This window comes from Malus sylvestris, chromosome 5 (assembly GCF_916048215.2).
Source record: "Malus sylvestris chromosome 5, drMalSylv7.2, whole genome shotgun sequence".
Lineage (NCBI taxonomy): Eukaryota > Viridiplantae > Streptophyta > Magnoliopsida > Rosales > Rosaceae > Malus > Malus sylvestris.
The window spans coordinates 41,911,540-41,931,409 of NC_062264.1; the positions used below are offsets into that span (position 1 = coordinate 41,911,540).

Here is a 19,870-nt window from a genome sequence, read left to right on the forward strand (position 1 = left end):
TCTAGTTGCTTGTTAAGTTCTTTGGTGTAATTTGTTCATACATATATTACGAATGGCTATGATACTTGCACCGTAAATGTCACATCCCGGCCCGTAGCAGACCATTTTTCGGGCCCGCTCCACCACCGTAGCACGATATTGTCCGTTTTGGACTTATCATTCCCTCACGATTTTATTTTTGGGAACTCACAAGCAACTTCCAAGTGGGTCACCCATTCTGGGAGTGCTCTAGCCTCCTTCTCGCTTAACTTCGGAGACCCGAAGCCAGTGAGCTCCCAAAATATCTCGTGCTAGGTAGGGATGAGAATATACATTTAAGGATCACTCCCCTGGGCGATGTGGGATGTCACAATCCACCCCCCCTTAGGGGCTTGACGTCCTCGTCGACACACTTCCAGTCAGGGATTGGCTCTGATACCACTTGTTACATCCTGGCCCGGGGCATACCACTTCCCGGGCCTGCTCCACCACCGTAGCACGATATTGTCCGCTTTGGGCTTACTATTCCCTCACGTTTTTATTTTTTGGAACTCACGAGCAACTTCCAAGTGGGCCACCCATCTTGGGAGTGCTCTAGCCCCCTTCTCGCTTAACTTCGGAGTTCCTACGGAACCCGAAGCCAATGAGCTCCTAAAATGCCTCGTGCTAGGTAGGGATGAGAATATACATTTAAGGACTTCCCTAGGCGATGTGGGATGTCATAGTAAATTAGTTCAGTGACAGAGCCAGAATTTTATGTTAAAAGTCTCAATTCGAAACACTTTATTGATCTTGCAAAAATTACTTTGTTGTGTGGTGAACAGCCACCGTCATTTGGATTTGATATGATGTCATCCTCATCATTCTCTTCCTTAAACCTAAACGCCAAGCCTGTCTAACTTTCTTTCTCTCCTTCCACTGATCCCTAGACCAGAGTCCTCCACAAAAGCTCCAAAACAACAGATTTTCTAAATTCCATAAGAGCCACCAACCTCAAATCAAACTGATGAATTTTTTTTCAAGTAAAAATGTTGAATTAGGGCTCAGAGCCTACGAAGAAAACCTTGAAAAGTACAAACATAATACTTAACTTTTCTGCATGAAAAAAAATATCAGAATGCATGAGCATGATACCATCATGGCTCCGCCTCTTCATTAGTTAGACCACATATGCTCTCTCTATACATTTGAATTCGAGTTTTCCTCTCATAATTTAGATCTAACATTAGATCATAACGCTAGAAAATAGAATAATGGTTTCATTTATTAGATAGTTCATAACGTTTAGTAAATAAAATCTTAACCAACAACAATATTAAATAAAATATCATAATATCTCACTCGAATCTGCTAAATTCTATCCTACTTTCTTGTTTCTGAAAGCCCACTTAGCCCAAAGACCAGAAATTAGAAGACCCAAAAACGAGCATCCCAAAATCTCAAAAACACCCTCACTCCAAATGAGACCTCTCAGCTGTAACCCGCACTGATCAAGCAAGGACATAAACGTCATTTCACTTTCCACATTCTCTCCTTGCAGACAGGAGTCTTCCACAGGTCTGACGCGCCTCCGAAAAGCCGAAAACAAAAATAATAACGAAGATTGCAGAGAGCAAAAGCAAATCACCGGGAGAGATCTGAAGAACGAGATCACCACCTTCTTCCCAGAAGCCAAAAAGCTTCAAACTTTTTCTTTGGGGTCACAGTAATGGCTGGGTACAGAGCTGAGGACGACTACGACTACCTCTTCAAGTTGGTGCTGATCGGCGACTCCGGCGTCGGCAAGTCCAACTTGCTGTCGAGGTTCACCAGGAACGAGTTCAGCCTCGAGTCCAAGTCCACCATCGGAGTCGAGTTCGCCACCCGCAGCTTGGATGTCGACGGCAAAGTCATCAAGGCCCAGATTTGGGACACTGCTGGCCAAGAAAGGTTGGTCTGCTTTCTTGCTTCTTTCTTCATCTTTCTGCTTTTTTGTGATCTGGGTTATTCTTATTTTTTTGAGTTTTTAGGTGGGATTGAAGCTTTTGGTTGATGATCATAAGATATGAAATGGGTCAGGATTGTTGGGTTTTAGGGGATGAAAGAATTAAGCTTTTGCAATTTGGTTGGTGCCTGGATTTGGTGCTTTATTTGGGTTGTTTTAGTAGATCTGAATATTAGAATCAAAGTGCTCATAATTTTCTTGGTTTCGATTTGTTTCTGTAGCAATCTAAGTTATACACAGATCAAGCATTGATTCATTGTCTGAAGGAAAATTGTGGTTTTGACATTATTTTGTTGTTGTGCATATCTGCATTTCTTCTGCAATTCATTTTAACTTTAAATATGACTTATGAATTAGAAATGAAATGAAATGTGCAATCTGTGTTTATAGGTCTCTGTGATTTATGCTTTCCGGTTGGTGTGAATTGGTATTTGGAAATGTCTGGTTGCTAGTTGCTACATGTAACGTCATTGATCCATCGGATACAATGCTTAAATAGTAAATGCCATTACTTTCTACAGAGAAATGTACTTAATTTTCAGTGGAATGATGATTTTTAGTGCGAACTTCTGTTTGTTGGATACCATTACTTAGTGGAGCTTTGTTAATGGCTGGCTTTTCTTAAATATATGTGGTAGTCAAACCAACCCTCTCTGTTTCAAAGTCATTACTTTCTGGAGATTCCAGCTACTGTGTTGGTAGAGAGATCTTTCATTAAATCTGCTTTCAAATTTTCATCTGGGCTTCAAATTCTGTATGGTCACCAGTAAAAAAAAAGATGTAATATAACTGTCGTGTCACCCCCTGAGTATTCTTACAGTTTACTGATGAGGCTACAGTCTTTTGTTAGAAAAAGAGGCAACTTGTTTAACATTAGCGAAACGTGATTGTTTGATCTCTGCTAACATGGAATCATCAAAGAGATTGTATTTCTTATTGAGAAACTGAACTGATTTTCTCAAACTGCAGAGTTTGAACTTTGACATGGTTTGAAAAGAAATTGGTGTGATAAATAAATGTGACCTATAGGTAATGCATTTAAGTTAAGTCTTATATTATGCTTTCTGGAATGAATTACTGGTGGGAAGTGCTCATGCAATGCAGGTGTGCTATATCTTTGTTCTGTATAGTTTGCCTTGAGCGTTATGATCTTTAGGGGTAAAAATGTGATGGTTTTAGTATTTCATCATTATGAAAAGCATGCAAATTATACTCAGTTTCAAATCTTACCACTATAAGGTATAATATAATAAACAAGATAAGTCATATCTGAGCGGATGGATGTTGAAGTCGGCCAAAGTTTTGCTTTCTGTATTACCTACGATCATATGTGTCTCAATATTCTAATGGCTTTCTATGAGCCTGGAGCAATTTTGCATTTTGAGAAATAAAGCCTTCCTAATTTATTACCTACGATCATATGTGTCTCTATATTCTAACTACTACTACAAATCCGAACTCTCTATTGTCATTCAAACTCCTTAACGTGCCTTTTCACTTTGAACAGGTTTTCTGCATAACTGTTTAGCCAGTATTGTGCCACATGCACACTTGCTCTTCTATTAACAATTTTGGTTCGAATTTTATGCATATTCAATAATGGATAATAGTTTGAGCACCCAAACAGACAGCTGATGAAGATTATCTAATCTCCCTTACTGCGAGACAGCTCAATTACCCTCGAATTCAAGTTACATTATTCTTGCTAGAATAAGAGGGGTGTGATGAGTGTAAACTATCAGGTCCACTTTCTTTTCTAGCATTGAGAAGGAGAAAATAATGAATGTTATAATAGAAAAACAAACATGCTGCACATTCTTATGAGTTATTCTGCTTAAGCTGACAAGATAATTTAAAATCTCTTCATTGAATACTACGTGCTCTCCTAGCAAGAATTGTGGCCGGTCCACATAAGCAAATCGTTTGAAGTTTATGTTGAGTGCTTCATGGTATGCCAATATAGTTGTCCCAGGACTACCCCTTCTCTTGAAAAAAAAAAGGTAAAATGAAGCCATCTTATTAGCAACACTGAGGTTGTGATTGACACCAAATATTGGTTGAACTATTTTGTTTGAAACCCATGTTAGATGTCCACACAGGAGTGGAGTAAGATAGACTAAATAACCCAACCTACCCTCCGTGCCCAACTATTATTAAACTATTTAAACCAATGAGGATGTGAGATAACTAATCTCTTCACTATGTTATTCGCCATGCACAAATTTTCTTCTGAAACATATTGTAAAGCCACCATCTGACTTCAGGTCCATATCTGCCACTAAGTTACCCCAAGCCATCCACCTCAACCCAACCCGTCACTAACAACATTTGTTGTCTGTGTACCGAAATTACCATTTTGTATAGAAAAATTGATGAACTTTTGGCTCTATTCAGATGGGTTATGTATGGTTGTATCATATTATTATTAAATATTCAATGTATAATTTGACAGCATTTCTTTTTAGTGATGATGTTGACACTTGATCTTATACACCTACATTTACTGTGATGTAGAACTTCAATATGCTCTCGTTTGATAGTTTATATGTAATTGTCTCTCTCAGTCTCTCTAGTAATGCTGTATATGGGATTTTGAATAAGTTAATGGTAATTTGATGTCCTAACTAATTGTCTTAGTGTTATATTGTTATCATTATCATTATTTAGTATCGTTACATTAGTGCTATAGTTTGGGACTTGGCGGTGAAAAATTCTATGTTTTTTAGATTCCTTTCACATCAAGCATGTATTTACCTTTTGTATTGTATTTGTAGGTACCGAGCGATAACAAGTGCTTACTATCGAGGGGCTGTTGGTGCACTACTTGTGTACGATGTCACTCGGAATTCAACATTTGAAAGTGTGGAAAGGTGGTTAAAGGAGTTAAGAGACCATACTGATCCCAACATAGTTGTCATGCTTGTTGGTAACAAATCAGATCTTCGTCACCTTGTGGCAGTCTCAACTGAGGACGGAAAATCCTTTGCCGAGAGGGAGTCTCTCTACTTCATGGAAACCTCTGCACTCGAAGCGACCAACGTGGACAATGCATTTTCTGAAGTCCTCACCCAGATCTTTCGCATTGTGAGCAGGAAGGCCATGGAGGCTGGCGATGGAGCTGCTTCGACCGTTCCTCAAGGAGAGAAAATCGATGTCAGTAAAGATGTTTCAGCTGTGAAGAAAGCTGGATGTTGCTCAAGCTAGGGTCCGAATCTGCACCAGATGTAGCTGGTTTCTGTTACCACATATCTGTTATTCCCTCTACCGGGGTTGTGTAAAAAAAATTCTCGGAAATTCTGCCGGCGTTAGGAGATAGGCAGGCGGGGTTCCGTGTTTACTTCCATTGTCGTTATCATTAATTATCCTAAGACAGATATGTTTAGCGGATCAAGAGGAGTTTGTAACAAGATATTACATGTTACTTTTCACATAGGTTTTCGCCCGAATTATTCGGCATTCCGAGATTATATTCTTGAGACGAATTAATTGAAATTGTTCATTCAACTCCCTCTGTATAATCTGTCGTATGTTGGCAAATGTTTCATGGCTGCTGTGTAGTTCCCTCTTTAGACAGGTTGTCGTGCAGGTTGATTCCTAGAAAACAAAACAGTTGGTGAAGGTGTGGGGGTGTGTCGTTTTGGAATTCATTTTTTGCCAAACTCAATAGTTTAGTTTGGACGTCGTTTTTCGATGATCTGATGTGTCCGTAATCATCGGGGAAGGATGTCATTGCCGATACGAATTAAACAATTTCAAACACTTCCCTTGTCCACAGGCAACGCCGGACGGCCGGCGTTCAGTAATCCACAGATTAGCCTAGCTACGACAACAGCACAAATTGCACAATACGTTGTATTATCCATCGAGGAAAGCTAAGGAAACTGCGAGCCGTTGGATTTGTGTGGACCCCCACATTGATTGAATCCGTTTAGCACCGTAATATTTTAGTTTGTCCAATGAAAAAATATTTCTGACTTTCCCGTTATTACAAGTGTGCCTTATTCAAACCTAGATTCCAGCCAACACTCGCGGAAGGTATTTAATGCAGAGCACGTTACATGCAGAGACAAACTTGGCAGGCTTTGAGGTTTATTAGGGTTTGAATAAAGATAACTTTAATAAAATGTTCTCGGTACTGTTCACCTAACGAAAAACCATATTTTTACACTAAAAAAATCAATCATGTTACTATTCACTTTACTCTTTATTTTGTCTTTATCGTTAAAACTGAAAATTTTCAAACCATTTTCATTAGTTTCTTTAAATAAAATGGTGAATCTTCATGCCTAAGCTGTCATTTGCCTTAATTTATTCATCTCTTCCCTTTCTCTCTCTGTAAAATGCCGTAACGGATAAGGAAGAAGTAGATCCCATCCAAACATCCAAAAGGATTCTTCCGTGACATGAGCAATGACTCTGCGATAATTTATATGACGTATCAAATGCTGTGCAGATGTTGTAAATCAAAAGGCCAGTTGCAAAGATGAGACATTTTTTAAACAATCGTATTAATATTTTAAATTCGACATGACAACGTAGGGGTTTAAACTTTAAATAATTTAGGTTAGTCGTACAAAAATAAATAAATACGATTTAGGGTTTCGAACTATCAATATAAAAAAGATAAAAAATATATACATATAATTTAGGGTTTTGAACTAATATCTATATATATATATCCAGTTGGGTCCCCTTCTTTAGTCTTCGTCAACAACTTATATCACTTTGAATCTTTCTTCCATCAATTTTAGGGTTTATAATATGTTGAGGTATGCTGGTGCAGTTAAGAGTTAAGGATAATGCTATCACACATTCATTTTTGTTTTCAAGTACTTATTTTAATTTTTGAACGTCGAATAAAATAAATTAAAAAAATCAAAAATCAAAATCCAATAAAAGTTTACGAAAGGTAAAAATAAATATGCAATTAGCAATATTCCTTAATTTTTTGGAAAATTAAAGTGTGACGTGCAAGATATTTTAGTATGTTTTTTCTATGGGCCACCATGGTTGGTGACAGGGTCAAAATCCAGCTATATCATCACCACCTAAAAGTCAAGGGTTTTGGCTTTCTTTGACTTTGGAAATTGTCTGCCTAGAAAGTAGAAAGACACATTCGTTCGACGTCCAATCGCACCATGAGAATCTTACTCTTCAATTTCATAACGTACGTGGGTTGCTTATGATTATGAAGGTGGAATAGAACCTACATAATGGCGTGCGTAGAAAATCAAGAAGGAAGAACAAAACCCTAAGGCTTGGTACTATTTTGTATTCTATATTTTGTTTTTGAAACTAATGAATATTAAGTAATTTATTTTTATTTTTTTAAAACAAAAAATTGGATTAAAAAAGGATACCAAACAAACCCGAATTGTCTTTATATTATCTTTTGTATGTTTTTTTTTTACAACGGGGCATAAGCTTTAAAGAAAATGAAAGCTTACATAAGAATATTACGAGGCTACAAAACTCTAGCTATATTTGTAACTAGCAATCAACGAAAAGAAAGAGGAGCTTGCTCAAGAAAAAAAAAAAGACCCAAACTGCATGACAAACCCAAATGAGCCAAATCATCAGCAATAAAATTATTTTCACGATAAATATGATGAATTTAACAAGACCAACATTGGTGCATATATAAGGGCATGCCAATTCAGTACTAAACTTTCAAGAGGGTGACAATAAGGGCATTTTTGCATTTAAAATCAATTTTACTGAAAGTGGAAAATCCGATTCCACTATGATCTTCTTATGTGTGTGTGTGTGTTTTAACCCACTATTTTTTTTTTGTTAATATTTTTATTTAGATTATTGCGTTGATTTTAAATCAATCATATGTATACGAGAAAACAATATTTGGACAATTATTGCTGGGATTATACACTACTTCGTGTTATATCTCTCATTCCACTAATTACTTGACGAGAAAGATAAACACATCATTGCATAATATGCAAATGATGATTCTAAGACTAAAGAGTTACCCTAGTATCATGGCAATACTATACATCATTGAAAAAAAGGAAAGGAACGTTTAAAAAAAATACAGTGTGGATTGCTTCGTGCAAACAAAAGTTAAGAAAATTCAATGTGCAGGATAAGATAGATGGAACTCAAGGAAGACTAAAGAGGAAGCAAATGGCCATGTGATTTCAATGGTTGCTAGATTATTTTATTTGTCATAATTAATTTAGTTGGAAAAAGAATATAATTAACCTAGCCAGCTCCAAGGGCTAGCTAACAGTCCGACTTTTGAATTTGGGTCAAGTCTGATTTGGTTCTAATCCCCTTACACTAATGCATCCAAAAGCTTCAAGATGCCAAACTGAGTATGGGAAGACAAGAGAAAAGACCACAACTTCAATACAAACACAAGAGATAGATTAGATCGGATAACTTGAGATTTGTTCAAGCTAAAGGTAGAAGATAGATCACTCGTGAAGGAAATTTGTCCATTTCAATCCCCATAGAATGATATTAATTAACATCTTATATGATTTCTTCACATCTATCAATTCAATCCTTGACACCAAAGGACTCCCTCTTTATCAACACTTCAGTTAAAAATTATTAACATATATATATATATATATATTTTGTTTTGAATTACTAGTTTACGAGTTCATTTAGAAGTGCTTTTAAAATGACTGAAATTATTTTTGGATTCCGTATGCACTTGAAATGTTTCCTGCATAAAGCACCACTTATATGCTTCTTACAAGTGCTTCATAATTCACTTGTATTTTTACTATAATTGGTTACAAAAGCACTTTCATCAAAATAACGTTTTACAAGTTTCAAATCACTTTCAAACGAGTTTTTCATATTATAAGAATAAACGGGGGATTAAGATATTATGTCACAAACGTGTGATTATCATATATAAAATTAGCAATAATTGATTGGTGAGCCCCACTTAAGAATATTCTAATCTATGTACACATTTCAAGCAGACGGCCAAAATATGCTAATTACACCAACATCATGACAGATCCAGATTTAAACATTCACCAAGCTAAAATCAAGGCAAGAAAAAAAATAATTAAACTCTTTTTATTACTAAAAAATAAAAACTAAATCAGAAAAATGTTAAATAAATAAAAATAATAACTTTCGGTATCTTAGGGCGCACGATACTCGTTTGAATGACACAAAACTCTTGTATTTACCGGGAGAGAGAGAGAGAGAGTGTGTAAAAAAAGACAAATAAAAATGGAGGGTTTTGGAGGAAAAGGGCGGACGTGTCAACAGATCTGAGCTTGTGGTCCCACACCACGGTGCCTAAACACGAAAGAGCACTCCGGCAGCTCGCCAAGATCGGCGAAGAGCGACTCGTCCTCCTCTCCCATGGGGAACACCATCGCCGCCTTGTCCGCCGAGTCGGACCCTACTGAGCTGCTGCTCTCGGCGAAAATGGGGCTCTCGAGCACCCTCGACGACGTGCTCTCCATGTCGTGGAACCAGACGAACTCGTCGTTTACGATAAGCGACTCGTGGTTTAGATCCGCGAACCTAGAGTCTTGGTCTTGATCCTGGTGGTCGGGTTGCTGGGCCTCCGGGGCTTCGGTCTTGGTGGGGCCGCGTTTGGTTGCGGCGGCGGAAATTGAATTGCTGTGGTTGTTGTGGTGGTTGCGAGAGGCGGGCCAAGAGTGGTTGTGTTCGGAGGAGTAGGTGATGACCAGCGTGGTGGGGTCCACGCGGCTTCTCTCTACTTGTTTCCTCGCAGGGCATCCTTTTGAGCTACTGCACCTGTAATACCCTCTGCCCAATTTGGTAAATAACCAAATCCCAAAGAAAAACAGAACAGATAATTAGTCACGGATCATAAAAACCTGCCAAATTCGACAGTATTCTAAACTGCTGTAATATACGTGAGAAAAAAGATTGCAACTTAATACAAAGAGGCGGACACATGGGGTTAAGAAATGATTATTAGTATGGAAAATGAAATTACAGTATCTCGCTCAAACTCGCTTAACTTAAATATGTAATTACGGATTGATTGATTATTGGTAGAATTACCTGGGATAAGGTGAGCCTTTGATGGGTTTTTGGCCGTACTTTCTCCAAGCCCAAGAATCGGACGGCGGCGGAGTGTTGCTGTTGTCGCCTTTGATGGGGACCGACACCACTCGTTTGTGTATTGCTCGCCGAGCACTGTAACAATTAAATTCATGTAAATTAACATTAATTTAAAAATCCCATTATTAACATTGGTTTTGTGCATGGAGTTGAACTAAACTGGGTTAATTTGTGAATTGAGAAAGAGTAAATTACAAACCTTTTTTTTGGGGAGGAGGTGGAAGTGGTGATCTTGGGGTAGTCGCTGAAATTGGTGGACGGCGGAGGAGAGTCTGAACTGTTTTCCGGCGTGGAGGAGGTGGTGTTGTCATTCTCTTCCTGATCGCTCAGAAACTGTTTGCTGTTGCTGCTGAAGAATGTGGGGTCCATTTTTTGGAACTTCTGGAGCTCTGAATTTGATGATGATGCTTGCAGAGAAACACAAACTGGCTGCTCAGAGCAGAGACGGAGGAGAGAGAGAGAGAGATGGGAGAGTTTCTGATTTGATGATGGGGGGTTTAGAAGAAGAAGAAGAAGAAACAAGCGGAGGGAGGTGTTAGAGAAGAGCGGTGGGGTCTTTAAAATTTGGCCGCCACATTGACAAATGGGCTTCTGGATTATATGTTTATATTAAATTAAGGACGTGTAACCAAATGTTTGTTTTTTAATTTAAACCCCCCACCCAATAATTGGCTTTATGCATTATTATCCATCTCCATTTTCTCCTTTCTTTTTCTACCCAAACTAATCACATTGCAATCTGAAAGAGACCCTTCTCTTATTTTCCAATTTTGATCCACGTAACGTAAGCCCTCTTTAGTCTTTGATTTCATTGCCCACCACCCCATACCTCCACTCAACGGAGAAAAGATAACAAGTCTTACGTATCTTTGTACTTGATCAAAAACGTTTTACACAAAATTTATATGACAAATCGAATGTGTTTTACCAATTTGAAGAAGTTTCTATTTGGTTTCCTTTTTAAAGGTTGCACACGTCTTTTGATCCTTTTTTTTACCGTCAATAAGATATTTACGTAGATGCGTTTTAGGATCGGTCAAAACGCTCGACGAATTATAATTGGACTAGTCGCAACTAAGAATTCACAAGATATGTTTTAATCTTGAGTTCAGGCTAAAGTTTAGACCATCTTCAATGGAGACGTTTTTTGACCCCAAAAAAAATAGAGATGTTAAATTTCATTTTTATAGCTGATGTGGCAAAATAGCATTTTGTAAAGTCTTCTATTCCAACCGAGATATCAAATTAAAATTCTTTTGGGTTATTTATAAAATTAAGTGGGTTAGAATTTAAAAATAAAATAACTAATAAGTGAAGAAAATAAAGAAATACGTGGGTCCAACATTAAAATAAAACAAAACAAAAAAATGACATTACCATCAAATTTGGCAGCAAAGTAGAGTATGTCAATTTATGTAAAATTTTAGCATCTCCTTTGAAACCAGAAAATCATCCTTGTTTTCTAGGGAGACTCTCTCAAAGTGGTACGCTTCATGGACTGTCTACTACTGCATAGTTTAACGTCAATTTATGTACCAACATTATAAAACATTGTGCCAAAAACAAAAAGTGGCAAAAAGTCCACAGAGAGTTTCACTTTTGAAAGAAACTCTTTAGCATTTCTCCTCCCCATTTGGAGATGCTCTTAGAGCTCACTTAATGCTTGATATTTTGTTACATTAATAAATGCTTGTCTATTATTTTGAGAGGGGGTCCTTTTCACTAAGTCCACAAAGGCACACAATCCGGACATTTGAAATTTGAAACAACAGCTAAAGTTATTATAACTTTTAAAGTGGGCCCCTGTTTGTAGCTGTTTGATCAAATTTCAAATGTCCGGATTGTGTGCCTTAGTAAACTTGGTGAAAAGGATCCGAAGCCCATTTTGCAAGTTTGTCAACACCTACTCCATTGTGATTAATCATAAATAAACAAGGATATTAATTATGTTCACCTCGTTAAATTCAATGGAAAACGGTTTAATTAACTTCACACGGACTTCCTTCCCCAACCGTAGATACACGGAAAATAGAGAGGCAAGTACCATGTATGAATATGACTTATCTAAATGACATGATAAATTGATAATGTTGTTTAATCGACTCATTTTATATAACCATGATGATCTCACCAAATTTGTTTCTCCTTCCTGTCTCTCAAGGGCTCTTAATCCCCATTTAATTCAAATCAATTATCCATTAATTAATAAGAAAAGTCAAATTACACCTATTGAAGCTAGGCTAAGCAGTACCTCAATGACGTGAATTTAACTTTCTTTTCATCATAGTGTCAGGTCAGCCGATCGTGGTAGTGTATTCGGCCTTTTAAATCTTCTTAAATAGTTAACTATTTAGTTCACTAACGTTATTATTCTATTTTAAAAAAAATATCGTGTTAACATAAAAACAAAATATAAATTAAACTTGATAGAATGTTATGATCACAATAAAACTATTCATTAACGAATTACAGACATAGAGTAATCCCAAAAGGTGGAAGATAATCATATGCTTTTAATTAATTGCAGAACATTTAGTACATTTTTAGGGGACATGACTGAAGACAAAGCCAAAAATAATATCTCTAAAACATTTTGGATAATTTGAGGCATCTGACATAGTTCCAAAATTTATAATTTTGGCGTGAAACTGAAGTTTAGCCTCAAAACTTGACCAAGTCAGTTAATAATATTCCTGCAGTCCCAATTGGCCTATATATTACATCAAAACTATCAAAACTCTAAATAAATACAAGTCTTCTAGAACCCCATCCATGGGTGCCGTGAAGCAATGTATATATGTATATGAATACGACTTTTATACTGTTCTTTGTACATTGTACAATGTTTACTTACCCTAGTTTTTTTAAATATTTTTTTCATTTAATTTAATTCATTTTAGTATTCCTTCACCCACTGCATCCGTCATGGCCGCTCTACCTCAAACATATGTCACAGCTCAGAGTCTTCTTTTTAATTATTATTATTAATGAAGAATTTGAAACTATTACAATAAGTTAGGAGAGATGGAGAAATTTCGAACCTGATATGCATGAGTAAAAACTCAACTCTCTACTATCCACTATAATATTGAACCACATGCAATAGTTAGTTGTTAAAAATGAGGAGAATCAGTAAGATCGAACTCGCACTATAATGCATAAACACCATAGTGCATAACATATTTGCTTTTTACCACTGTAGTAAAACGCGATATGTGGCCTGTTCACAACTATGTATATTTTTCAAGGAAGGGAAAGTTCCCAATGGCTTTCCTCAATCATATTTTAAATTAGAAATGAATCTTCGACTTGAATATTTTCCCTAAGAGCCAAACACATGTTTTTTACGCTCGACAGGAACATTGAATAGGAAGCAAGCATGTTCATATTTATGACTACGATGTGATAAGAAAGAGAGGGCCATATTTGGGTGAGTATATGTCGCATTGAAGCTTTGTGATCTCCCAGCAAATCAAAACAAGCAATATTAACCAACGGAATGTAACCCACATGTTGTCCTGATCCGTGTAATACTGAGAGGGTCAGAATGGTGTCTCAACTTTTTTGGCTGGGAAAAAAAAATATACATAATTTTAATCAATTTGACAAAACTACCCCAATTTATATCTTCTTCAAAAAATTTTCCGTGACGCAGACAAGTTCAACAAAAACTAAACAACATTGATATCTCTTCAGTGCAACTCTGCCACTCGAATATCTTCTAAGACCATTGGGAGGCGAGTATCAAAGCTGGTTATTGCAATTCATCAAGAAGAGCAGGGAAAAACCTATATATTGTTAGATATAATGATAACGTTTTTAAGAAAAGTTTAACAATCATTTTCTTAAAATAATAAAGTCCCATTAACCTTACCTCCTCTCAATTGTCTTAAAAATTAGAGCTATGCCCCTTTACATATTTGATTAACTCTTTGTAGTGACTGTAATAATATTGACCTAAACACGCAATTAAACAAACACTAAAGGTCGGGGATGTACGCTAAGCACACAATAGTATGGTTTAGCCAAGTGCTCCAAGAAATGCCTCACCGAAAAACTAGAAAAAATTATTGGCACTCCGCCCGCTATTATTGGCATGCAACGAGGATAGAGTCTTACATCTGCCTCTACTTAATACTTACCTTCCCGATAAGCCTCTACTTAATTATTCCCCCGGTAAACTAATTTTCTAGCTTTGCTCCTGGATAAGAAGATATATCACTCAGAACAATGTCCAATTAGGGTGGGGGCACGAGATGGATTCACCTTGTTAACCTTTGTCCCAAGCCAATTTGGCATCTTCACAAAATCACACCTAAACGTAGAAGGAACTCTTGTTGATATATTCATAACTTAGCCAATAAACGTAGCACTGTGGTGTTCTTACTTAGCAATGGAGCGCACTCAATCGCCTTGTTGATATTTTGGAATAGAGGCTGCTACCGGAGGCCGGAGTTAGACATGTCAGGGTGGCTTTCTAATATCCTGACAATTGATATATAAACGTCTATAATTTGATAAAATTTATTATTTGACAAAATATTTTTTTTTCTACCCAACATATTTTAGATAAATCTTAAGCTAATCAAGCATTATCATTATTTAACAGATCACCTGACAACTTGTACTTCATCCATATTTTGGGTTCAACTTATAAATTCTTGAATACATGTTAGTGTTAGGAATTGGAGAATCGAATGTACAATTGTTATATGACATTTTCCTGGAAGGGATACTAATTATTTGGTTGACTTTAGCTTTGTTTCTGACTTTTGATTTTGTCGGAGTGATGCATTGCTCTTTGGGACCAACCACAGTTAGAAGATAACTCTCCAACTATTGATATATGTTCATGAAAATTGAGAAATCGTCCTATTTAACCGATGGGTGAAAGCTTTTAACAAGGAACTATGGAAGTGGCCCCTTGTGTACCTCCAATGATTTAGCTAATTAAATCTGCATGTATGTAACTTTTGTCACTGCACTTCAAAGAAGCAATCTAGCATTTCGTCATCAAGCGGGTCACATCAATCTGATATATAATTAAACTATTTATTGCTGGTCAAGATTGAAGCTGCAGCCTGCAGGCCTGCTCTGTAATTTTCAATAGGGTGCTAGTTGAAGTAGGTAACGTCGACATTTACAACAGTTGCATAATTGTATTGCTATAGAAGCTTCCATTGGTGAAGTTGATGGGTACGGCCATAACACCAATGCACGTACATTGCACATGTGTGAAAATATGCAACTGTTTGCACTGTAAAGTTGGATTGGATTGGATAGAAAGTTTTCTGTTAAAGAGGTAAGAAATATGAATTTACTTTAAAATGTTGATTCATAAGTTTGAGTTTGATATGTACTTCTCCAGGTTATTAGTAGGGCTTCGAATGCTAGATTTGTAATCTAACTCTATTTATCACCCTACTTAGTTACCCTCATCACTAAATTAACCTTAGTAGTTTACATATATTCATGTCGTAACTTATAATTAAGTTCAAAGTGCATGTTATGAAAGATATAATCTAATGAAAACAAATTTTATCCAAATAAAACAATGTAATTTCCTAAAATATAAAGGAAGTGTTGAGACTGATTTGCAAGTTGCCTACTAGTTCATACCATAATTCTTGGTTTTTGGTCAGAGGTGTCACTACCAAGTACCAACCTACCTATCAGATAAGGACCAAACTTGAATTTATAAAGCACCCCTACACACTGCATAAACCAAAGAAAAGCTCTGTACCATTATACCCTAACACCAGTTACAACCACCTCCATCTCCGCCTTCAATCCCCAGTAAAGGCAAATTTAGGGTTTGAGCTCTGGGCAATAATACCCTAACCTGGCCAGTTCAGTAGCCTGGCCAAAAGTAGTACTGATATTATGTAACCAAATTAACGCCATCTGATTTATATATGGTTCTTGTTTGATGTCTGTTTTCTTCAAGGTGTTTTTGAGTGTTGATAAGGGTTTTCTATTTGGGTTTTTGGAGCTTTGAAAGTGTATTGCTACTTTGGGGCTTTGCAATTTAGGGTTTTGTTACTTTGGGGCTTTCCAATTTAGGGTTTTGTTTTTCCGTTTGTGCATTTGTGGTTTCAGCCTGCGGTCTGACAGTTTCTTTCTATTTTAGTGAAGTTTCCGTTTTCGAACCAAAAAAACACCAACTGCGATTAGGCCGCCTTTTTTGAGGAAAGGCCCAGGAGCTTATAAGCCTCCCTTTTTAGGCCTAAGCATATGGAAGGCCCCAAGTCAATTTCTTCTTTAAGTCCCCTGAAATAGAATTTCTACAAGTAAGTACACAAAACTAAAATTTTGTGTATTCTACAAGTACACAAAACTAAAATTTTAATCATCTTTTGGTTGACAAACTAAAATTTCATGTATACTAACCGAGGAAGAAAGATAGTAGAATTTTATTACAGTTAAAAATATAGTTTTTGAGTGCTAATGGAGTGTTGAAAATTAGAGTGCCAAATGGACAAACGACGAACAATAATGAAACTATAAATATTATCACTAAAACAAAACAAAAAAGAATATCAAAACGGTTACAAACTGTTTGGGCCCAAAATATTGTTTTGGGCCGAGCTAGGAGTAATTCTCGACCCAGTAGTCTTCTTTTAGAATTATCATGGGCCGTCCAGTTAGGATCTGCCGAATCCTATTGCAGGACGGATTGGTTTAGATCAATGACCAAAATATCGATATTATCGGCGAAATATCGCCGATAATATCGGTTTTTTAGTAGGCGATATTTTCAAACGTATACACTTAATTATAGGAAATATATCGTGATATTATCGATAATATCGCTGGAGGCGTCGTCGTCGCAACTGCAGCCGAGGCTTTGTCGTCACAGCTGCCAAGGAGAGGAATGAGGGAGAAGGTTCGAGGGATTGGGGAAGGGGGAAACACACAAAACCTTTCTTGAGGGTTTCGATCTCAGCTTTGGAGCGGCAAGCGGTGTTGGGTGCCTTCTTCCTAATGACGACGGGCTCCCAGTCCTGCGTGATGGGTCCTCTTGAGTCCTGACATGGCGATCGGTTGTGGGAGGGGTGTGCGGGGTGTCGGAGATTTTTGGGCTCTCTAGGGAGGATATTTGGTTTTGGTTGCTATTCTGAGGCGGTCTAAAAGGGCTTTTGGAAGAGAGGCGAGGGGGTGCGTTGGGGGGGGGGGTGAGGACACGGGTGGAAGTGTCTGAAAAGAAGAAGAAAAAATGTTTGCCAAAAAAAACAAAAGAAGAAGAAGAAGAAATAATAATAAAAATAAAAATAATTTTCAATAGAAAATTGTACAACGAGATTGATTAAAAATTATATATAAATGATTATGGTGTGTTTAAACATCTTTCATTAATTACTACATATTTTCTACACTCACAATGTTTGCCAGCTTGCTATATAATCAACTTAAATCAGTTAAATTCATCATGCAATGCATTTCCTTCCATTTTTTGTGATAAACTAATAGATAATTGACTAAATAAACATGCTGCAAAGTTTCAATAAAAATTTCCAAGTTTTTCTTACAATTTCCGTGGTTTCCATATTATTTTTATCGATATCGATAATATCCTGATATTTCCATCGATATTTCCGTGTTTTTGGACTACCGATATTTCCGATATCGTCGATATTTAATACCTTGGTTTGGATAAGGATGGAGTGGTCGAGACCTAGTGCAATGAGGAGTCTTAAGAGGCTAAGAATGTTGAGACTTAGGAGATGAATCTGGTTTGATTATTAGCTTGGTTCAAAGTCTTTTTGGAGTTAGGATTGGCCGAAACCTAATCAGATTAGGTTGAGAAGTTTTAATCCGAGTATGATTTTAGCCCGGCTATGGAGGGATTCGCTACTATAACCTCTAAAATTCAACACACAAATTGTCATGCGCAAACTCTCGCTCTACGCGAAACCTCTTAACAACCTTGAGATTTTTATTTTCTTTTATTTTCCTCCAACACATCTTCAGTTTGGATAAACAGCATTGTGAAGGCAACCGGTGACATCTTCAGTTTGGATAAACAATACTGTTGATGTAGAGTCAACTGATCGCGGAGCACCTTCAATTTGGATAAACATCACTGTTTCGAAGTCAACTGATTACCTTTTCAAGTCTTGGTCGACAAGGATTTTCGAGTCCTTGTTGGTAGAGGTCATCTCAATAGCATTCTCGGCGAAGTGAAGTGTTACCAGGTTACTACATTTGGTACATTGAAAGCCGAATCTGATATTGAACTTCACAAAACTAGCAGCCTTGTCTTCAGGCTCTAGAATTTGAAGGTCGAGACTTGTTCCTTCCTTGGCCGCAGTCGCAAGATTAAGAAGTCAGTAGAGCGCTTAATGCAACATCAACACATTTTACTCCTCGGCCAAGCTCGACAGTTGAGTTGGCACTCCCCGCACATAACTGAATAACGTAGTTAACTCATTAGTTACTCAGCCTGCGCGCCACGTAGGCTTAGTAGTTTTTAGGGTCAACACAAACTAAGGTGTACGTTTTGACAGACTTAGTTCTCAAACTAAATTACAAGCTAGAGACCTAAACATAAGAAACCTTAATGCATAAGATACCAAAAATACCCTAATACAAAATCAAATCAAATATCTAATTAATTTCCTAAATAAACTCATGAATTCCAACACCCCCTCAAACTCATGGCGGTACGCAGCATGAGTTTGAAGATGTGTGTGTAGGCTTCGCTAGGCGAACAGGCAGGCAGGCATGCAGATTCCAAATTTAGACAGATGACAAATGGATATAGATTGATATGGCATATAACATATAGATTCAAACATACATATTTCATTAATTATCGGACACGCCCTAATACAAATAGATTCCAATAGACTGCAAATTCATATTCCAATAGACAGATGTTGAGGACATGAAAAAAGAAGAAGCATATGCATGAATGCTCCGCGTCCCTAAACGAACGAGATTCTCATAACCCAACTGCTATAACAAACAAACAATCAATCCAATCATGAAATAGATGATATAAACTCTAACAACGTCATTAATCCAAGCACTCGAGTGATCGTTCTTGTGATATCTTTACCAATGCCAAAAGCCTTTCAAGAACGACATTGCTCTAGCACTATCTTACAATTGCAAAGAACTAAAACCCCAAAAAAATTGAAAAACAAAAAATTAGAGGCTTGGAAACAAAAACCCCCCAAAAAACTTTGCAGGCTACATACACATGCATTAAAGTTCCAATGTATTTTATTGCAAAACTTAAAGCCCTGATGCCATAAATTCCATTGCTGCTAATTAATAATGGTTTTAATTCATTTTACCATAGATATGAAAGCTTGTTCTCTTGCATCGAAACTCCTTGTGAGCAAAGAACTTAGAATACAAGAAATTTTTGTAGTAACATTCCAATGTGTATGTACAGTTCCACTTAATCCAGAAAATTAATGTCTCACTCCAATTTGTTTTATTCAACATACACATGCATTAAAGTTCCAATGTATTTTATTGCAAAACTTAAAGCCCTGATGCCATAAGTTCCATTGCTGCTAATTAATAATGGTTTTAATTCATTTTACCATAGATGTGAAAGCTTGTTCTCTTGCATCGAAACTCCTTGTGAGCAAAGAACTTAGAATACAAGAAATTTTTGTAGTAACATTCCAATGTGTATGTACAGTTCCACTTAATCCAGAAAATTAATGTCTCACTCCAATTTGTTTTATTCAACATATGCATGTATAATTTACTTGTATTTAGATTTCCATATGCCGTATATTCATCACGCACACAAAAAATAGTGATCTGAAATCAATTAAAAAATTACTAAATTAGACAACGCAA

At 36.8% G+C, this 19,870-nt stretch overlaps 2 protein-coding genes and 1 long non-coding RNA gene across 3 annotated transcripts; 2 read left to right on the forward strand and 1 right to left on the reverse strand.

Annotated features, from left to right (window-relative positions):
- The first annotated feature begins 1,493 nt into the window (after positions 1-1,493).
- LOC126621773 (ras-related protein RIC2) lies at positions 1,494-5,467 on the forward strand. Its single transcript, XM_050290352.1, has 2 exons — positions 1,494-1,908; positions 4,738-5,467. The coding sequence occupies exons 1-2, from the start codon at positions 1,688-1,690 to the stop codon at positions 5,165-5,167; spliced, it is 651 nt and encodes a 216-aa protein (XP_050146309.1). The 5' UTR covers positions 1,494-1,687; the 3' UTR covers positions 5,168-5,467.
- On the forward strand, positions 1,917-2,251 carry LOC126621777 (uncharacterized). The gene is made up of 2 exons (XR_007623188.1): positions 1,917-2,164; positions 2,204-2,251. It is a non-coding gene; the product is annotated as an uncharacterized LOC126621777 (long non-coding RNA).
- A 3,538-nt stretch (positions 5,468-9,005) lies between the features above and the next one.
- Positions 9,006-10,647, reverse strand: LOC126621772 (probable WRKY transcription factor 65). The gene is made up of 3 exons (XM_050290351.1): positions 10,248-10,647; positions 9,989-10,123; positions 9,006-9,727 (listed from the first exon to the last, which is right to left on the reverse strand). The coding sequence occupies exons 1-3, from the start codon at positions 10,415-10,417 to the stop codon at positions 9,211-9,213; spliced, it is 822 nt and encodes a 273-aa protein (XP_050146308.1). The 5' UTR covers positions 10,418-10,647; the 3' UTR covers positions 9,006-9,210.
- Between the last annotated feature and the right edge of the window lie 9,223 nt (positions 10,648-19,870).

Excerpts from the sequence above, each read along its gene's own strand:
- LOC126621773 (XM_050290352.1), top strand. The coding sequence starts at position 1,688 with ATGGCTGGGTACAGAGCTGAGGACGACTACGACTACCTCTTCAAGTTG. Across the intron at positions 1,909-4,737 it reads GACACTGCTGGCCAAGAAAG|GTACCGAGCGATAACAAGTG; the intron begins GTTGGTCTGCTT and ends TTGTATTTGTAG.
- LOC126621772 (XM_050290351.1), bottom strand. The coding sequence starts at position 10,417 with ATGGACCCCACATTCTTCAGCAGCAACAGCAAACAGTTTCTGAGCGAT. Across the intron at positions 10,124-10,247 it reads ACCTCCTCCCCAAAAAAAAG|TGCTCGGCGAGCAATACACA; the intron begins GTTTGTAATTTA and ends TAATTGTTACAG. Across the intron at positions 9,728-9,988 it reads AAAGGCTCACCTTATCCCAG|AGGGTATTACAGGTGCAGTA; the intron begins GTAATTCTACCA and ends CAAATTGGGCAG.